Source organism: Dermacentor albipictus, chromosome 1 (assembly GCF_038994185.2).
Source record: "Dermacentor albipictus isolate Rhodes 1998 colony chromosome 1, USDA_Dalb.pri_finalv2, whole genome shotgun sequence".
Taxonomy (NCBI): Eukaryota; Metazoa; Arthropoda; class Arachnida; order Ixodida; family Ixodidae; genus Dermacentor; species Dermacentor albipictus.
Window position 1 is genome coordinate 106,301,654 of NC_091821.1, and position 16,256 is coordinate 106,317,909.

The window sequence follows — 16,256 nt, forward strand, 5'->3', positions numbered from 1 at the left end:
CGTACCTGCATCGAAAAGATGTTTGTGACAGGTGCCATTGAATCAAAATTGTGCTGTTGAGTATGAGGCAGCTGGTTCGATTCCTGATCACAGCAGCTGCATTCTGATAAGGGCAGAATGCAAAAGTGTATGTGTACTACGCTTTGGGTGCACATTAAAGGACCACAGATGGTTAAAATTAATCTTGAGCCCTCCCATTACAGCATCTCCCATAGCCTGTGTATTGCTCTGCCCAACCCTTAAAGTCACATGAGCACCTAGATTGCATTATCGGCCTCCTTGGTTATCTGCTTCTGGCTCCTCACAGGCTTCCAAAGTTCCTCGCAAGACAGTTGTTTTTCTGTGTTAACTCTGCCCACTGAAGCACTCGGTTATGGTAGCTATTCATTTTCTTGGGCTGGGTTTCTGTGGCTCCACCCACCAGGACAATTTTGTCTCAAAACATTCCAGAAGGTCTCTGGAAACTAGGAGCTGACATAAACAGGTGATGCATATATGGCCAGCTTTAGGCTGCTTGGTTGATCACAATATGAAAACTCACTTAAAAGCTGTCCATTTTGTAAAGGGCATGATTATTTCTTTTCCCCATCTTTTGTTGGTCTCTGTATCCTCCCCATTCAGCTCTCCCATGCTGTGTGATTTCCTGCATCTTTATCTAGCTGGCTATTCCACCCAGCTTACCTTGCCACCTCCTGCTCTTCGTTGGGATTAGAGCTTTGTGTTTACAGTTATTACACTGCTTCTCTCCTTGAGTATGTTTTGCCTCTTCCAAATGCTACCAGCCATTTGCTGCCTTGAGTAGGTGCATGCATTGTAACCATTGACTTCTTTTTGTGCATCCTTTATGCAAACTCAATTTTTCAAAAGTGCTCATTCTGTGCTCTCTTGCGTTTATGACCTGTGTTTTCTGAGTTTTGTAAATAGCAAAAAGGTGGGTCTCTTACGTTCTTCTTTATCCCTTGCAGGCTAATTTGCATTCTTGGCTGCTCTGATGCTTTTTATTCTTTAATGCTGCATACCTCACACAATATCTGTTTATATAAAGTTAGATTGTTTATTTTAAATAATAATAATAATATAAACATTGTTTTGCACATTGAAAACAGTGGTGCGGATCACAATCTTGTTAGCTATTAGGATGCAGTGGACTGTGCCAGTATATGCAAGTGCTATGCACATAGTGTTTCTCCCCCATTGTTTTAGTGTATCCTTAGCAGCCTTAAATCAAAGTGTAGGACAGGATAGGAATAAACGTTATTCGTTCAGCGGTTGTAATGCAAAGGGATAGACAGTTGGGCGAGTTGGTACGGTAACATGATTTTGGCTTCTAGCGCGTCCTGTCTGCTCCTTTTCTGTGTCCGTGTTTCACTTCGCGCTAGAAGCCAAAATCGTTCAACGGTTATTGCTGTTGGTGCCCGGGGCTAGGCTGCCAGGGGTCCATCGCCCAAGGAAAATCTTCCGAGATCCTCAGCAATGGCCCTGGTCTGCTGGACGGCCCACTCCTGGTCTTTGGGTGCTTCGCTGAGGAGGGTGGCTTGCCATCTCTCAGCGAGGCGCCCCGCTTCAGAGGGTCCTGCTGTTGTCTTCCCCCTTCCTCTTGGTCCTTCTTCCTCATGACCTTGGCATTCCCAAAGCACATGGGCCATATCAGCTCGTTCGTGCTAGCACCACGGTCAGCCGAGTGACGGGTGCAGCGCAGGCCACAGGCGGTGCAGGTGGTAGGGGTTGCTGAAAGTGCCTTTCTGCAACCGTCTCAGGTCGACCGCCTTGGACCTATCCAGCTGCCTGTGGGGTTGTTGATATTTCCTTCGTTCCTTCCTGTAGTGACCGAGTACCTCTCGGTATGGGCCACAAACTCCTTGACATTGCGGTCGGCGTTGCCGTAGTTCCCAGCTCCGTCTGCTGCGATTTGGATTGTGTTGGTAATCACAGGGGCGGCGCCGGGTGGGGTGGCCGTCGCTGTCACTCCTCCGCTGGGGTCCCGCACAACAACGGCAGCGGCTGCCCTCTGGGTGACCATGTCATGGCGGGTAAGCTGCCTCGCGGCGAGGTGGGCGTGCTCGTTGTAGTTGGCGGGGGTGTCGGTGTGTCTTCGACCGTTAGCATTGTTGTTAGTGCCAAGCTCCCCGACGTGCGCGGGGAATCACTTGAGGGACTTGTTTGTAATCGTGCCAGACCCGAAGTCCTCGGCCCTAGCGCTGGGCATGCGCGCCACATCCGCGGACACCCAACCTTTGGCATAGTTCCAGATCGCTGATTTGGAGTCGCTAATGATCAGGCTATCATCCGCGCCTCCGTGGAGTACCGCGAGGGCTATGGCCGTCTCCGCTGCTTCGGCCGACGGTAGCCTCGCTGATGCTGTGACTCAGATCTTTCCCTTCGTATCTATGACTGCCATGGAGAAGATGGGTGCCGCCGCCGTCGGCCGGCCGTGTCGATTTTGCTGCTGTTGCCGCTGCTGTTTTTGTCGTAGTAGTGATGGTGGTGTTTGTAACTCCGGTTCGTCTCGCACATTCCGTTGTAGTGGCAGTGATGGTCGTCATCGCCATCACGGTCACCGGCTGGCCATGGGTACCTGGCTGCATCGACGAAGAGGACGCCTTCTCGCCTTTATTGCTCCTCGAGGATTGCTACCGCCCGCCCTGCTTTTACATTTTCGCACGTCATGCACCGGGTGCATGTTCTTCGGCATGTTTTCCGTCTATATGTCATCGCTGACTTCCGGTAGCAGTGTTTCCTTCAGTCCCTGCACCTCGCGATATCGAATCCTGAGCAAGTCTAGGATTCGTCTTCCCGTTCTGGTGCTTGATAGCCTCTCCAGCTGCGTGATTCTCTGTGCCTCGGCGATCTCCTCGAGTGTGTTGTGTGCGCCCAGCTCGAGGAGCCTTTGGGTTGGCTTGTATTGGGGTACTCCCAGGGCGGTCTTGAACACCCTGCGGATCACCACGTTCAGCTTGTCCGTTTTTCTCTTGTTCCAGTAGGTGTACGTGGCGACAAACGCTGTGTGGCTCAGCGCGTACGCCTGTATCAGCCTCGTAACATTGTCTTCTTTCATTCCTTTCCTCTTGTTCGCGATCTGCCGCACGAGGTGTGTGGTGGCGGCCACTTTCTTCTGCAGTCGGACAACCATTCCCTTCCAGCCACAGGCTGAGTACTCGCAACTTGAACACCGTCGGTATTCGGGTTTCCTCCCTCGTCGTGACGAACGAGTTTCGAACTCCTGTGCCAGCATTGCAAAAATTACAGTCGTCATCAATGCAGTTGTGATCATCATCAAGTAAATTGTACTAAAGAGCCAGCTGGAAAGCAATGTCACCATGAGTGGGTAGCTCCAGGGAATGTGCTTCCTAGTAGACACCACAGCTGCGAGCCGACTGCCCGCTCCATTTTACCCTGGATAGAGCTGGTTGCCCTGGATTACCGGGCCACAGGACTGTAAAGTTTTTTTCCTTTAGTTATCTGGGAGCTAGCTGGCTTCCAAAATGCCGTAAATTGTTGAAGCCCTTTGTTTTGCTGCCTTATAGATGGTTATGCCGTTGTAACTCTATTGACATTTATATTTTGCTGGTCACTATTGAATGCCACTGGGACTTCCATTTCACACTTTGCATAGTATACTACCACTTCATGCCAGCAAAATGCTGCATTGTTGCACCTCTTTGCTCAAATTGCATTCACTAAGGTGTAGAGCATCATAGAGATGTGAACGAATTTTCCATGAATTGTGGATTGTCTTAGGAACCTATTTCCTGGAGAACTTCCTTGCACAGTGTGGTCTAGATGCAGTTTTATTATTTTTATTTATTTTTCTTTTAGTAACTGTTTATAGGTTATTTTGCTGCAATTGATAATTTCTGGAATGACAATTATTTAGTTAATTCTAAGGATTCTTGTTCAGCTATCATCTGAGAACTGATTTTGTTTGAGCATTCACTGTAATTATAGAGAAGATGTTGCAAAATTTAATATTTTGAGATTGTGCAAAAGAAGCCACTGTAAAGTTCCTTGTTAAGAAAAATGACAAAATTTGTTTTTTTAGCCACTAGCAATGTCATCCCCATGGTTGCTTACTCTTTTCTACTTGCTGTTCCGATTTCTGGCATATTTAATTTTACCACTGTTACCATTGAACTGGACTTGAAGTGGCACCATGTAAGTCACATGACACTTAAAGGACTTCAACTTTTTTTAAAGGTATGGTGATCATTAATGAATAAGGGATTAAAAGAACACATAGAGAAATACCAAGTCAGTATAGACTAGCAAGTTATCCTTTAATGACTGTACTTGCCTTTTCTTGGTAGAAAAAAAGATCACCAGTGAAGAAGCTAAAGTTCAAACTTCCCTTTTACAGCCAAGCTGTTGAGGGATGTTCTACAGCCATTTTCTTGTGACTATGAAGGCCTTGTACAATGGCATGGGCAGTATAACATGTTAATCAAACATCTGGAAAGGCTTTTTTGTATATGCTGCATCCATTTTTATTGGGACACAACTCGCTAATGGTAAATAGATGCTGCCAAAATTTCCAACATCAAGGGGAGCTGGCGTGGGAATTTCAAAGAGGCATCAGTGGTGAGCTGTCATTTGTGAATCCTTTTTGGGTTACCCAGCCTCAGCTCACACTAAGGTTGACCTATTTGCTATCCGAAAAAAGTAATCTATCAATCCATGCTGACAAAGTATTTCTGTTTGGTGTCCTTTTAAACTTTTTTCATATCTGAGAACATTATACATGATCTTGACACTTGAAGGACAACAAAATGCATAGCAGTCACTGAGACAGCATCTGCCTTGCCACAGCCATACCATAGTTTCTTTGGCCATAAAACATACTTATGTGATTGCTGCTGCCATATACACCCACAGATATCTTCTAAAGCCATCGATGTTTCATGCAAGTAGTTCATTCAGTAACTGGTTGCGACTTGCAGGTTTGAACAAGTGCAGACTTTGCTCAAGCATGAAAGTGAGATGTGTAACATTTTATATCATGTCAGGGAAGGAGTCCTATCACATTTGAGATTGTATGTTGATGATTGTTTTGTGCAAGCCTATTAGTTGTGAAGAGGATTGCTGCATTTTACAGTGTGATCTCAGCCGCATTGCTCAGTGGTGTTGTAAGTGGAACATGAGTTTGAATTCAGCTAAGACCGTTTTCATGTCATTTAGCAAGAAAAAAAAATTTTTGTTTCAGTACATATTGACAATATTGCATTGTCATGGGTGTCTGTGTGTAAATACATAGGAGTTTATTTTACCACTGATTTAAAATGGAATCGTCGCGTTGATCATGCAATAGCAAGTGCAGACAAGTCATTAGGGTTTCTACGGCACAGCACTGAAAATTTTACTGTGGCTACTAAAGAGCTACTGGTCAAAACATTCGTCAGGTCTGTTTTAGAATGTGCATGCGAGAAATGGGACCCACTGATGGTTGCTGACAAGGAACGCCTTGAAAAAGTATAAGATTTAGCTGCAAGATTTGTTACTGGAAATTATAGTTTTACCTTTAAAGCTACACAAGTAAAGAATAACTTGCAATGGCAATCTCTTGAAAATCACAGGAAAAATACTTAGTTTGAAACTTCTTCGTAGTGTCTTTCACTCAGCAATTGGTATGGACAAGCAACAGTACATACTGGAACTTTATTTTGCACCAGCTCGAGGTGACCACGTCCATAAAGTACGAGAAATGTTTTGGCACACAAAACTGTTCAGGATGTCTTTTTTTCCTTGAACAATATGGGAGTGAAATAGACTACCATTGTCAGTGGTTGATGTAATATCAAATTATGCATTTTATGCCTTGTTGGATTGGTGCTACATATGTTTTTGTTTTTTTTCTGCATGTGAACAGTGTCTATAATCCTTTGATCATTATGCTTACTTTTCATACTATATTGTTTATCTGTAAGTCATGGTGTAAAAATCCACTTGGTGTTATGCATTTCCCCCCACTGTAATGCCTGTAAAGGTGCTGAGGGTATTGCATGAATAAATAAATAAATGAATATACCTCTACATTTAGATCTGTAACATATATACGTCTAACATATTTTGAGAGGTGCCCTCAAATTCCTGTTGGTTGTCATGCCAGAATATCGAGTTTTGCATATGCTGTCAGTGCTTTGTGATACTTTTAAGAAATGGGGTAATATTGCAAAGATGCTCAAGCACAATAGCTCCTATATATGTGGTACATATAAATCTGCAGGCTTTTTCATGCATCCTTCATAGCTTGCATTTGTTTAGTGGATACTCATGCAAGGGCACTGTTAAAGGGACCCTGAAACGATTTTGACAATTTAGTACAAACATACTGAGTCGTTAAGGTAGGACCTTCTGATCATTAATAAATGCATCTAAGTGCTCTGCATAAAGCGTGTAATTTATTATAAGGTTTTAAAGGTGTACATTGCTACTGATCACAGAATGCCACTCAGCGGAGGTTTCAGTTGCCCCTGACCAGGTTGTGCGAGGTGACGATATGATGCCAGTAGGGCGCGCTATCCTGTTGGCTGCCCAGGGCACGTCATCTATAATTTTTCCGACTTTATGGCGAACAAATGTTTGTAGTAGTTGGAATGTTAGTTAATTTGTTTCTATAAAATAAAGTTAACAGAAAGAGAATGCATAAGGTGATTTGTCACTACGCTCGAGACTTCCGGCACACAGCAAGTGTCATCCGCTAGTGTTACAACATGCATCGTGTTGACGAGAGCTCTGCGGTCAGTGTTGGTCCCGATCTTTCCTTTTGCGAGCACCATGATTCACCTTTGTTATGTTGTGGGCTGCAAACGGTAGAGACTGGCAATATGTCAAGCTGCGACATCGTGTCCCTCTGCAAGGCAGCAAACAAGAGGAGTGGCTGCAGCACATCGGACTGCCGGTATCCAATTGGTGCCAGGATTAGCGTGTTTGTGGCTATGATTTTATGCCAGAGGATTACAACTACAATTGTGTTTCGTGTGTCAGGTATTCGCAATTGCAGGAAGACTGAGCCTAGACGTTCCACGGGATGAGCAGAGGTGCAAACATGAACAGTCTGCATGGTGCGGCCACCTGGTGGCACACAGCTCAACAAAATACAGAAGTAATATATAGCAGTAATGAAGTGTATTCTACTTTGCTGCTGGTGTAAATTTTTGGCAGGAGCGTAATCGTGAACACGTTTTTCTTAATGTTTAAAATGTTTTACACTTGATAAGATCAGTATTAGCTCTGTTTGTCTGGTTAAGCTCTGCGACACCTTGTGGCTGGACCATGCAGGCCAATCAGGCCACTTGTGTATATTTACGCTGAAGCTCTTTCATCACAGCAATAGTAGTATGGAGGGGCTTTAGTTTACACCTTCACCCAGCCGTCGAAACGCCCAGCTCGCCTTTAGTTACTGGAATATCAAACACACTCGGCGCTGCGACAGAATGCTAGCAACACACGCTGCTTCGATAGCTCTCGCTTGGGATCGACTGCCAGGCGGCTGGCGACGAGGTTGGAGAGGCTTCATGCACTGGCTCCAAGACAGTTGGAAGTAGATGACACGAAGTCCCATCATGACGCAAAGCCAGTGAAGTTGGAGCTTAGCCCCGATTACTCGGCAAACAAGTTGAGGAGAAAATGCATGGCTATGGGGGAGGGTAACTTGTAATCGTCCGTAGCTCTCTTAATATAAGACGCTTCACACAAATTTTGGTGCGAATGATTTACCGTAGTTGTACCCTAAGCATCTACAAAATTTGTTCAAACAGTTTCAGGGACCCTTTCATTGGCACTGCTTGGTGTGTGCATTTCTATTTGCTTATTTATTATTTATTATTACTAATAATATTTATTATTACTATTATTTCTGCGTCTGCAGAGGCACTTTTGCAAAGCCGCCCCTTGCCAGAGATTCCGGATGGGGACGACCCTGGGTCATTTCGAGGATTTCTGGCTGAAGGAGCCTCCCGCTGGATGTCCAAAGAAAATCTACTGGCCCAAGAAGATGCCGATCCACACCTATTTGTGGCCCTTTATGACTTTCAGTCGGGTGGCGAAAACCAGCTTTCTCTCAAAAAAGGTATGACCTTGAGCTTTGTTTTTTTAATGATTACAGTCGAACCCGACTATATCGAACCCGTTTACATCGAATGATTCTATATATCGAACAATTTCTGGGCACGGTATAGTTACAATGAGTATATACAGCAAAAGTTACGTTTACATCGAACAAAAATAGCAGCGACTCCCGATATATCTAACGTCAAGCAGCGGAAAAGTGCCCCCGGAAGTTGGCTTTCCCCTGCGGTTGCAGGCAAACTTGACGGCGCGGCTCCATCCAACCGCTCTCCCTACCGTGACCGCGCTGCTTCGGGCGAGCCGTCGACACCCCCCTGCAAAAGATGATCCTGGCCCGCCCTCAGCGCTTGCTCAGACAGCCAATCAGAGGCTCTTGTGCCCTCGTCTTGCAAAATAGCGAAAGTGCGAGTTGTCTCAGTGCTTTTCTGGTCCATTGTGTGTGTGCCTTGTGGGCCTTCTCCCGCAGTGTTGCCGTGATAAAGCGGCAGAATTTGCCTTTCGTCGTGAAGCTCGAAATCATAACTCGGGTCGAACGCGGTGAGAAGTCGGATGTGTCGGATCCCCGCAGCGTGAATGATTCCGAGGAACTCTCAGGACGATCTTGAGGAATATAAGGGGGAAATTAGGGCTAATGCGGCCAAACTCTCACCCCGGTGCCCGTGGCGCCCGACGCGTACGCATGGCCGTGTACGAGTGGTGCATCCGAAATTGCTTCAGCCGTGCCGGCTTCCGCATGCTCGGTGATGACTGTAAATTCTAGCGAATGCGACGCAGCCGTTGCCGGTGTTGTCGAAACTTGGAGCGAGCTGTCAGAATTTCCAGAAGCTGTTGACGAATCAACAGTGGACGAGTTTGTGAGTGCAAATGATAGTGTCGCAACCACGGGAGAGCCCGAAAACTAAGACTACATTGCCGACATCGTACCGAGCACAAGTGAAAGTGGGCACAATGAGGAAATCAACGACGGTCCTTTGCCTACATCCTCTGAAGGGATTGGTGCGCTCACACTAGTCCGGTACTTCTGCGCGAATGCGGAAGGTTGTGGCCTCAGCTGCTCCCGACTCCTTAGACAATGTGGAGAAGTGCGTGCGTCGTAGGCAGTGAAATTGCCCAAGCAGAAAGCTAGTTTCATCAATAAAGTGATTTTATGAATGGTATGTGCTTTTATGACATCCAATTATTCAGCAGGTTTATATCGAATTATGCTCTATATCGAACTGATCGGCGTTATTTTGCGAGTTTGATATAGCCGGGTTTGACAGTAGTGCCCAAAATCAGTAATAGGTTCAATCAGTAGTGCATGTTTTGCCAAGTTGCATTACAGTATGCTTAAAGAGTGCCTAACAGGTCTTGATATATTGAGTGTGTAACTCTTTGAGGGTCACATTTTATTTATTGCAGGTTTAAATTCTTTAGAGTGACTTATTTCAAGAAAGAACAAGTGAATAATTTAAGTGGCCATTAAAGCGATGAGATTTTCCTGACGTGCATTTTTTCACACAGTTTATTGTTGAATACAAGGATAAACTACGATAATTAATCTTTTACAGCTGTAATAATACACACTACTTATTTTTGTTTTATATAGGTTTGACGGATCTAGATTCCATATTTTGAAACATTCTGTTTTATTTTCCATGTTTATCATGTGTCGCGCTGTGGATGCCATTCCAGCAAAGACAGCAGTGTGATGGCCTTCTATCTACGTCCAAATCAATGATGGAGTGCCGAAAGAATGGAAAGGAATGTACATTGTTAAATACACCCCCAGCGACACGCTGTCACAGCGAAAGCGAGGCGTGCCCTGCGAGCCCGCACCACTGAACCCGCAAGCAAGCTCAGTGGTGCACACCTGTCAGAAAAACAAAGCGTGTGAGAAACTTGCAGTAAATGAAGTGTTAGATCACTAGACTAGATTTTATCAGCCCTTAAGTGCCTCGCAAAAAGGAACGCAAATGCGTTACTGTCGCCGGCTTGCAAGCACCAGCCTGTAAACAAAGAAATCGCATGCCTGCAGGAGAGCCATGCGGGCAAGCATCTTGCGATAGCGCTTTAAGGAAACGAGATTGGAATTGGTTTTTCTGTAGCCCTAAACTCTAAATGACCTGCGTGGGAATGCTGATTATGAAGTGTACAATTGCGGGCATGAGCACGGGGTAGTAGTCTAGGTGAAGTAGAAATATTACAGTGGAACCCGCTTATAGCAATATTGAAGTGCCACGAAAATTCCATTGTTATAACCGGGTTGCATGAAAAAAAATGAAGGATGGCGTAGCTGTTCCGAGAAAACCATAATGGCGGGGAGTCACTTCCCCACCACTTTCCTCCATCCGGCTTCTGATTGTGTTGACTCGTTTAACTGTTTAACTCTGCTTCCTGTGCACTCTGATGGCATAATAAGCCACGGCTGTCGGCGTTCAGGAATGGCACTGCTATAACAACTGCAAAAAAGGGTCACGGGCAGCAAGTGACATACGAGCTCTGCCAAGGCATCTCTTCGGTTGCCCCAAAAGGCACCTTTTAAAAAATGCGGGAAGGTTGCGACGGCATCATCTCAGCTTGAGAAATCCAGAAGAAATGCTGGAGCGAGGTCGCCACAGGCATCTTGCTGCGTACATCCCACTGGCTTGTACGAGAAAACCTCATGCCTGTCAGCCTTGCTTACTTTACGCAAAGCTTTCCGACATCTTTCTCAAGGCATCCAGGTGCTGCACATTGTGAAGCGGAAGGTCCCTCGTGAAAACAAACCTGTGATGGACTGAATTATCTACAGGACCTCCCGCGGGGACAATGTTGAGGCAGCCTGCCCTACTGCATCAGCACTGCCATCATGGCCGTCACCGTTGCTGTCCGATGCAAGCGCATTCGTGACGATCGCCTCATTGGTTTGAAGCGCTTCGTTTCCAAACGTATAGTAATGTGCTTTCTTTTCACTGGCAACATCTTGCATTGCCGATGATCAGCGGATCAGCCATCTTCCGTTTCGGCAGCAAGTCAAACGAGGCTGAGAAGCAACGTGGCCAGGAATGTCTTTGATGCAACAAAGACTAGCATGAGCGACTTAATCCATTCGCAGAATTGAGCAGAATGAAAGCCATAGAATAAAGAATCAACTGTGAGGGCCGAGTGAACAATCTGGGAGCAGTGTTATCAGCGCAGTTGTAATGGTCCATTTGTGATGGGAGGGTGGCGCAGCGCAGAGCTATGGGTGCAGCCCATCGCAGCCCATTCGTGTTCGTAGGGGCGGGAGGGCGACAGGAGAGATGTGGGTGAGGCTGCGTGCATCTCTCATGTAGAGAAGCGCGGCGGCAGTTCGGGTTTTGCAGGGGCTCTGTTGTATTCAGTTTTGTTATACATATGAGTTTTTTATTACCCAGGGGGCGCTTCTGTTCTTCGTTATATATGTGGTTGTATGTGTTCAATTAACGGCTTTTTACATCGGGATGGCTGGAGCCTGACTTCCACCTTCAACAATACCACATTGGTGACGAGGATGTTTGCACCTTCAAAAATACCACATTGGTGACGAGGATGTTGGGAATATACCGTATTTACACGATTGTAAGTCGACCCCTTTTTTTAAATTTGAAAGTCTGAAGTTGGGGGGTCGACTTACAACCGAAACCAAAACATGGCGCCGCCAAAAAAACGATACCAACGGGAGCTACAATGTAGCTACAATTTTATGGTTCCTCTATGGCCCTACCCGTATCTTTTCGCTATCCCGCGTGTTTGTTCGCTTTTCGGAAGGGTTTTTCAACATTTTTGAGAGTTTTACAGTGCATGCAACAATGATGGGTGAGGGGGTGTCGATAGTTGATGGAAGCGCCGCTGTTCCCATTTGCAGCGGAGGCCACATCCTCCCTCTTTCTCTATCATCTTTCACTACCCATTCCCTCTCCCCTGATGACGCTTCGCCGTGCTCCCTGACGGGTTGCAGAACCAAGCGTCCTTCCTTTCCCTAGATCACTATCACTATCACCCTCAGAACGGCGGCGCTTGCGGTAGTTCATGGAAGAGCAGACAGCGCTTGCGGGTTTCTCTTTTCTGTTAAAAGGCTAGACGCGTTCCACTTGACTGCCGGCTACGTGCTACTTCTATGCTTCCCCAGTAGTCATGAGTGCTCCAGGCCCACTAATCGTTCGGGACTCGTTCACAGCAGCGTTCAAGAGGGCTGCCATCCTTTACGCCGAAGAAACAAATCGCTGCGCAGCGGGCCGCAATTTCGATGTTTCTAAACGGGTGGTGCGAGAGTGGCGACTGCAGCGAAGCGAAATTTTTACCTGTGACGGCAAGTGAGAAATTTCCCACGTGCCGAAGTCTGGACGCTTTCCGGAGCTGTATGCTAAGCTCGCGGCGTACGTCGCTGAAATGCGTGATCGGTCCCTGCCAGTGAAGTGCGACGTGGTCATGAAACAAGCCCGGACCTTCGCCTTAATTTTAAGGTTCTGCTCCGCCGTGAGTACAACGAGTGGCTGGCGGCAGAAGACTGCGAAATTACGCTAACCGGACCTGTCAAAAGAGCCTCCCTGACGGCTGCGTGTGGTTAGGTGCATTTGGCGTGGGCTGCTGTTCTGCAAGATGTTTGCCAAATTTGAAATTTCGCTGGACCACGACGCGCTGTGGGACCGCAGCAACGATGACGATGGCAGCACTAGTGAAGACGAGTAGTCCAGTGACCATGTCAGCTACTAATAAATTTTCGTTATCGAATGCGCCCTCGGGTATGCACTCTTTTTTTTTTTTTTCGGTCACGCGATATGGGGGGGTCGACTTACATTCGAGTCGACTTACAATCGTGTAAATACGGTACCCCAGCCCCGCTGTGCCATCCGGATCCACCCACCCTGAGCTTCACCGGGCTTGCTTCGCCGTTTTTCCTTCTGACGTCCAGCTGTCCGTCATAGCCATGGGTGCAGTGGGAGCAGATGTTCAATGTGTACTTGCTGGCATACGGAGCTGCCGCAATCAAGCCTGAGCAACGCAAGGCTGTTCTTTTGTATTGTTTGGGGGCGGAGGGCCAGCGTATTTATCAGGCGCTACATGCAGGGACCAGCGCCGCAGCACCAGCAGCGCCAAGTGCTGCAGCACTCGACGATGACAAGTCTGTCGTGGCCCCTTCTGACGAATACGACTCTGCACTCGCCGTATTACGGCACCAGTTTTCGACGTCATGCAACATTATCGTTGAACGTCATCGCTTTCATCACTGCAGCCAAAACACAGACAAGTCCGTTCATGACTTTGTTGCCGCTTTACGGGAGCTAGCGTCTCATTGTTCGTTTGCCTCGCAAGATGATGCTCTGCGGGATCAATTTGTTGCCAGCGTTGCTTCCAAACACGTACGTGAGCGGTTACTGCTCGAGGGTTCCACACTTTCATTCGAAAATTCAGTTCGAATTGCACTTCAGTTTGAGCAGGCGGCTGAAGAGCTAAAGGAGCTTTCTGCTTCAGTCGAAGCAATTTCATTGCGGCAGTGTTGTAAACCATCCTCGCATTCTTCGCAAAAAAATTCACAGCCGGCAGTCCCCTTGCAGCAGAATTTAACGAGGAGCGCGGGCGGCTCGCATGTGCCGCAGTGGAACCGCCCCCCTGAGCGGAACAGAGAACAAAGTAACCGCTCCGGTTCGCCACATTGGTTCCGATGCAGTTCGCGGAACCACATCGCGTCAGCGCCGCAGTGCCCAGCGCATGGCAAGACTTGTTTGTTTTGCGGTCGCAAGGGCCACTTTCAAAGGGTATGCAACTGCAAATGAACTCAAATGCAAGGCCGAGTCCGTGAAGTTGAATTTCGTGAAGATGTTTCGTCATCTAGCAGTGCTGAGCAAGCTTTGACATTGCAACGTTCCGCGCGTAGCGGAATTCATATTCACCGTAATTACTCGCATAATGATCGCACTTTTTTGTCAGAAAAATTGATGCAAAATCAGGGGTGCGATCATTATGCGGGTTAAATTTCCCACGGAAAGAAAAAAAATTTTTTCGGTCCGCGTTTGCTGCGGGACACCAAAACAAAAATGGCGGCCAACAGAGCAAGCCGAACACCCCGAACGCGATTTTTTTTTTCTTCTCGTGAGTACATTACGTGCATTAAAACAGTTTCTTCCGTATCAGTAATGAATAATATTGTTAATATCGGCAAATTTGCGGCAATAACTTACCCATGTCCACTTTGAGGGGACAGAAACAGATGGGCGCGCTTAGCTGCCAGTGACATAGAAACACATGGCCGGCATGCTGCGGAAACTGCGGCATCTGTCTTCACTACTATCCTAATACGGCATGTTTCCCGCTAAGGGTGGGTGAATATCTTAGCTGTGTTACTAGCGTCAACGTATGAATAGGGTACACTTCTAACGTATCATTGTAAACGTGGCTACTATCATTGCCGCTCGCGATTTGTTGCGTGCTCACGAGTGCAGATGAGAACAATCGAAAGGCGCCTTTTTTGTTGTTGTTGACCACAACCTTTATAAAGCCTACACATAATAAAGGTAAGTTTGGTTGCAGCTTTCTTTTAGTCATGGAAGTGCGGAAAGTGATGAAAGTAATGAAATGAGGCATCTATTTAAGAATGTCTGGTGCATGCAGACTGCTTGGCTTGTCTTGAAGAGTCGTTCGCGTAGCATTGGACAGATGGTAAGCGCGATCAGTATTAGCTAAACTTTGCACACGACATATCACTGCGGCAAGTTCGGGGTGCGATCATTACACGGGAAATTTTTAAAAATCTAATTTTGACAACAAAATTCAGGGGTGCGATCATTATGCGAGTAAATACGGTCAAATGCAAGTCGCGAATGTCACTCTGGCATTCCTTGTCGATTCAGGGTCGTCTGTTTCAATCCTGTCAGAGCAGGAATTCAGTTGATATTTTCAGAGCGTTCTGCTCCTGCCTGCTCTGCATGTTACTTTGACTACTCTCAATGGCCCATTTCCGTGCTAGGTTGTTTCCAGGTAGACATTCGGTTTAAAGGCCGCACAGCGTCGCTACGCTTTTATGTTGTTCATCGAGGAACTTGTCTGATCGGTCTTAACGGCATTAAAGCCTTGAATCTTCGCATTGAGGGTTCTGCTCTCCGTCCGTTGCTTCGCTTCCGACTGTCACTGACCCGCTATCCTGTTCCGTTTCTGCACCGTCAAGCGCGCAGCCCCGTGACAAAGATCTTCCGCCAGTCTTAGCACATGAGTTCAGTTCACTTTTCAGTCCCGAGTTGGGTCTTGCTAAGGGGTTCACGCATCGCATCAAGATGTGGCAAGGCGTGCAGCCTGTAACTTCGAAGCTTCGCCGTCTGCTGTCTGCCTCTCCGGTCACCAGTGTCAAATGAGCTTCAGAGGTTGCCGAGCCTTGACATCATCGAACGCATCGATGCTTCTGAATGGGTGTCCCCCATTGTTGTTGTTAACAAGAAAGATGGTGGCATCAGGATATGTGTAGACCTTTGAGAGCCGAACATAGCTACCGTATTTACTCGCATAATGATCGCACTCGCGTAATGATCGCACCCCTGAATTTTGTCGTCAAAATTCGATTTTTTTTATTTCCCGTGTAATGATCGCACCCTGAACTTGCCGCAGCGATATGTCGTGTGCCAAGCCTAGCTAATAATGATCGCGCTTACCATCTGTTGAATGCTACGCGAACGACTCGTCTGCACGCACCAAACATGCTTAAGTAGATGCCTCATTTCATTACTTTCATCACTTTCCGCACTTCCATGGCAAAAAGAGGTACAACCAAACTTGCCTTTATTATGGGTAGGCTTTATAATGGTTGTAGTCAACAAAAACAAAAAAGGCACCTTTCGATTCTTTTCATCTGCACTCGTGAGCACGCAACAAATCTCGCGCGGCAATGATAGTAGCCACGTTTACACTGATACGTTAAAAGTGTGCCCTATTCATACGCCAACGCTTGTAACACAGCTAAGATATTCGCCCACCCTTAGCGGAAACGTGCCGTGTTAGGATAGTAGTGAAAACAGATGCCGCAGTTTCCGCAGCACGCCGGCCATGGGTTTCTGTCACTGGCAGCTAAGCGCGCCCATCTGTTTCTGTCCCCTCTAAGTGCACATGGCTACGTTATTGCGGCAAACTTGCCGATATTAACTATATTATTCATCACTGACACGGAAGAAACTGGTTCAATGCACGTAATGTACTCACGAGAAGGAAAAAAAAAGATCACGTTCGGC

General features: G+C 46.8%; 1 protein-coding gene across 1 annotated transcript in view; it reads left to right on the forward strand.

Moving 5' to 3' along the window:
• Abl (tyrosine-protein kinase Abl) overlaps nucleotides 1-16,256 on the forward strand; it is a 130,754-nt gene that overhangs the window by 16,253 nt on the left and 98,245 nt on the right. The window contains exon 2 of the mRNA XM_070524361.1: nucleotides 7,862-8,062. Coding sequence (XP_070380462.1) covers nucleotides 7,862-8,062 — 201 coding nt within the window. The remainder of the gene's footprint in view (nucleotides 1-7,861; nucleotides 8,063-16,256) is intronic.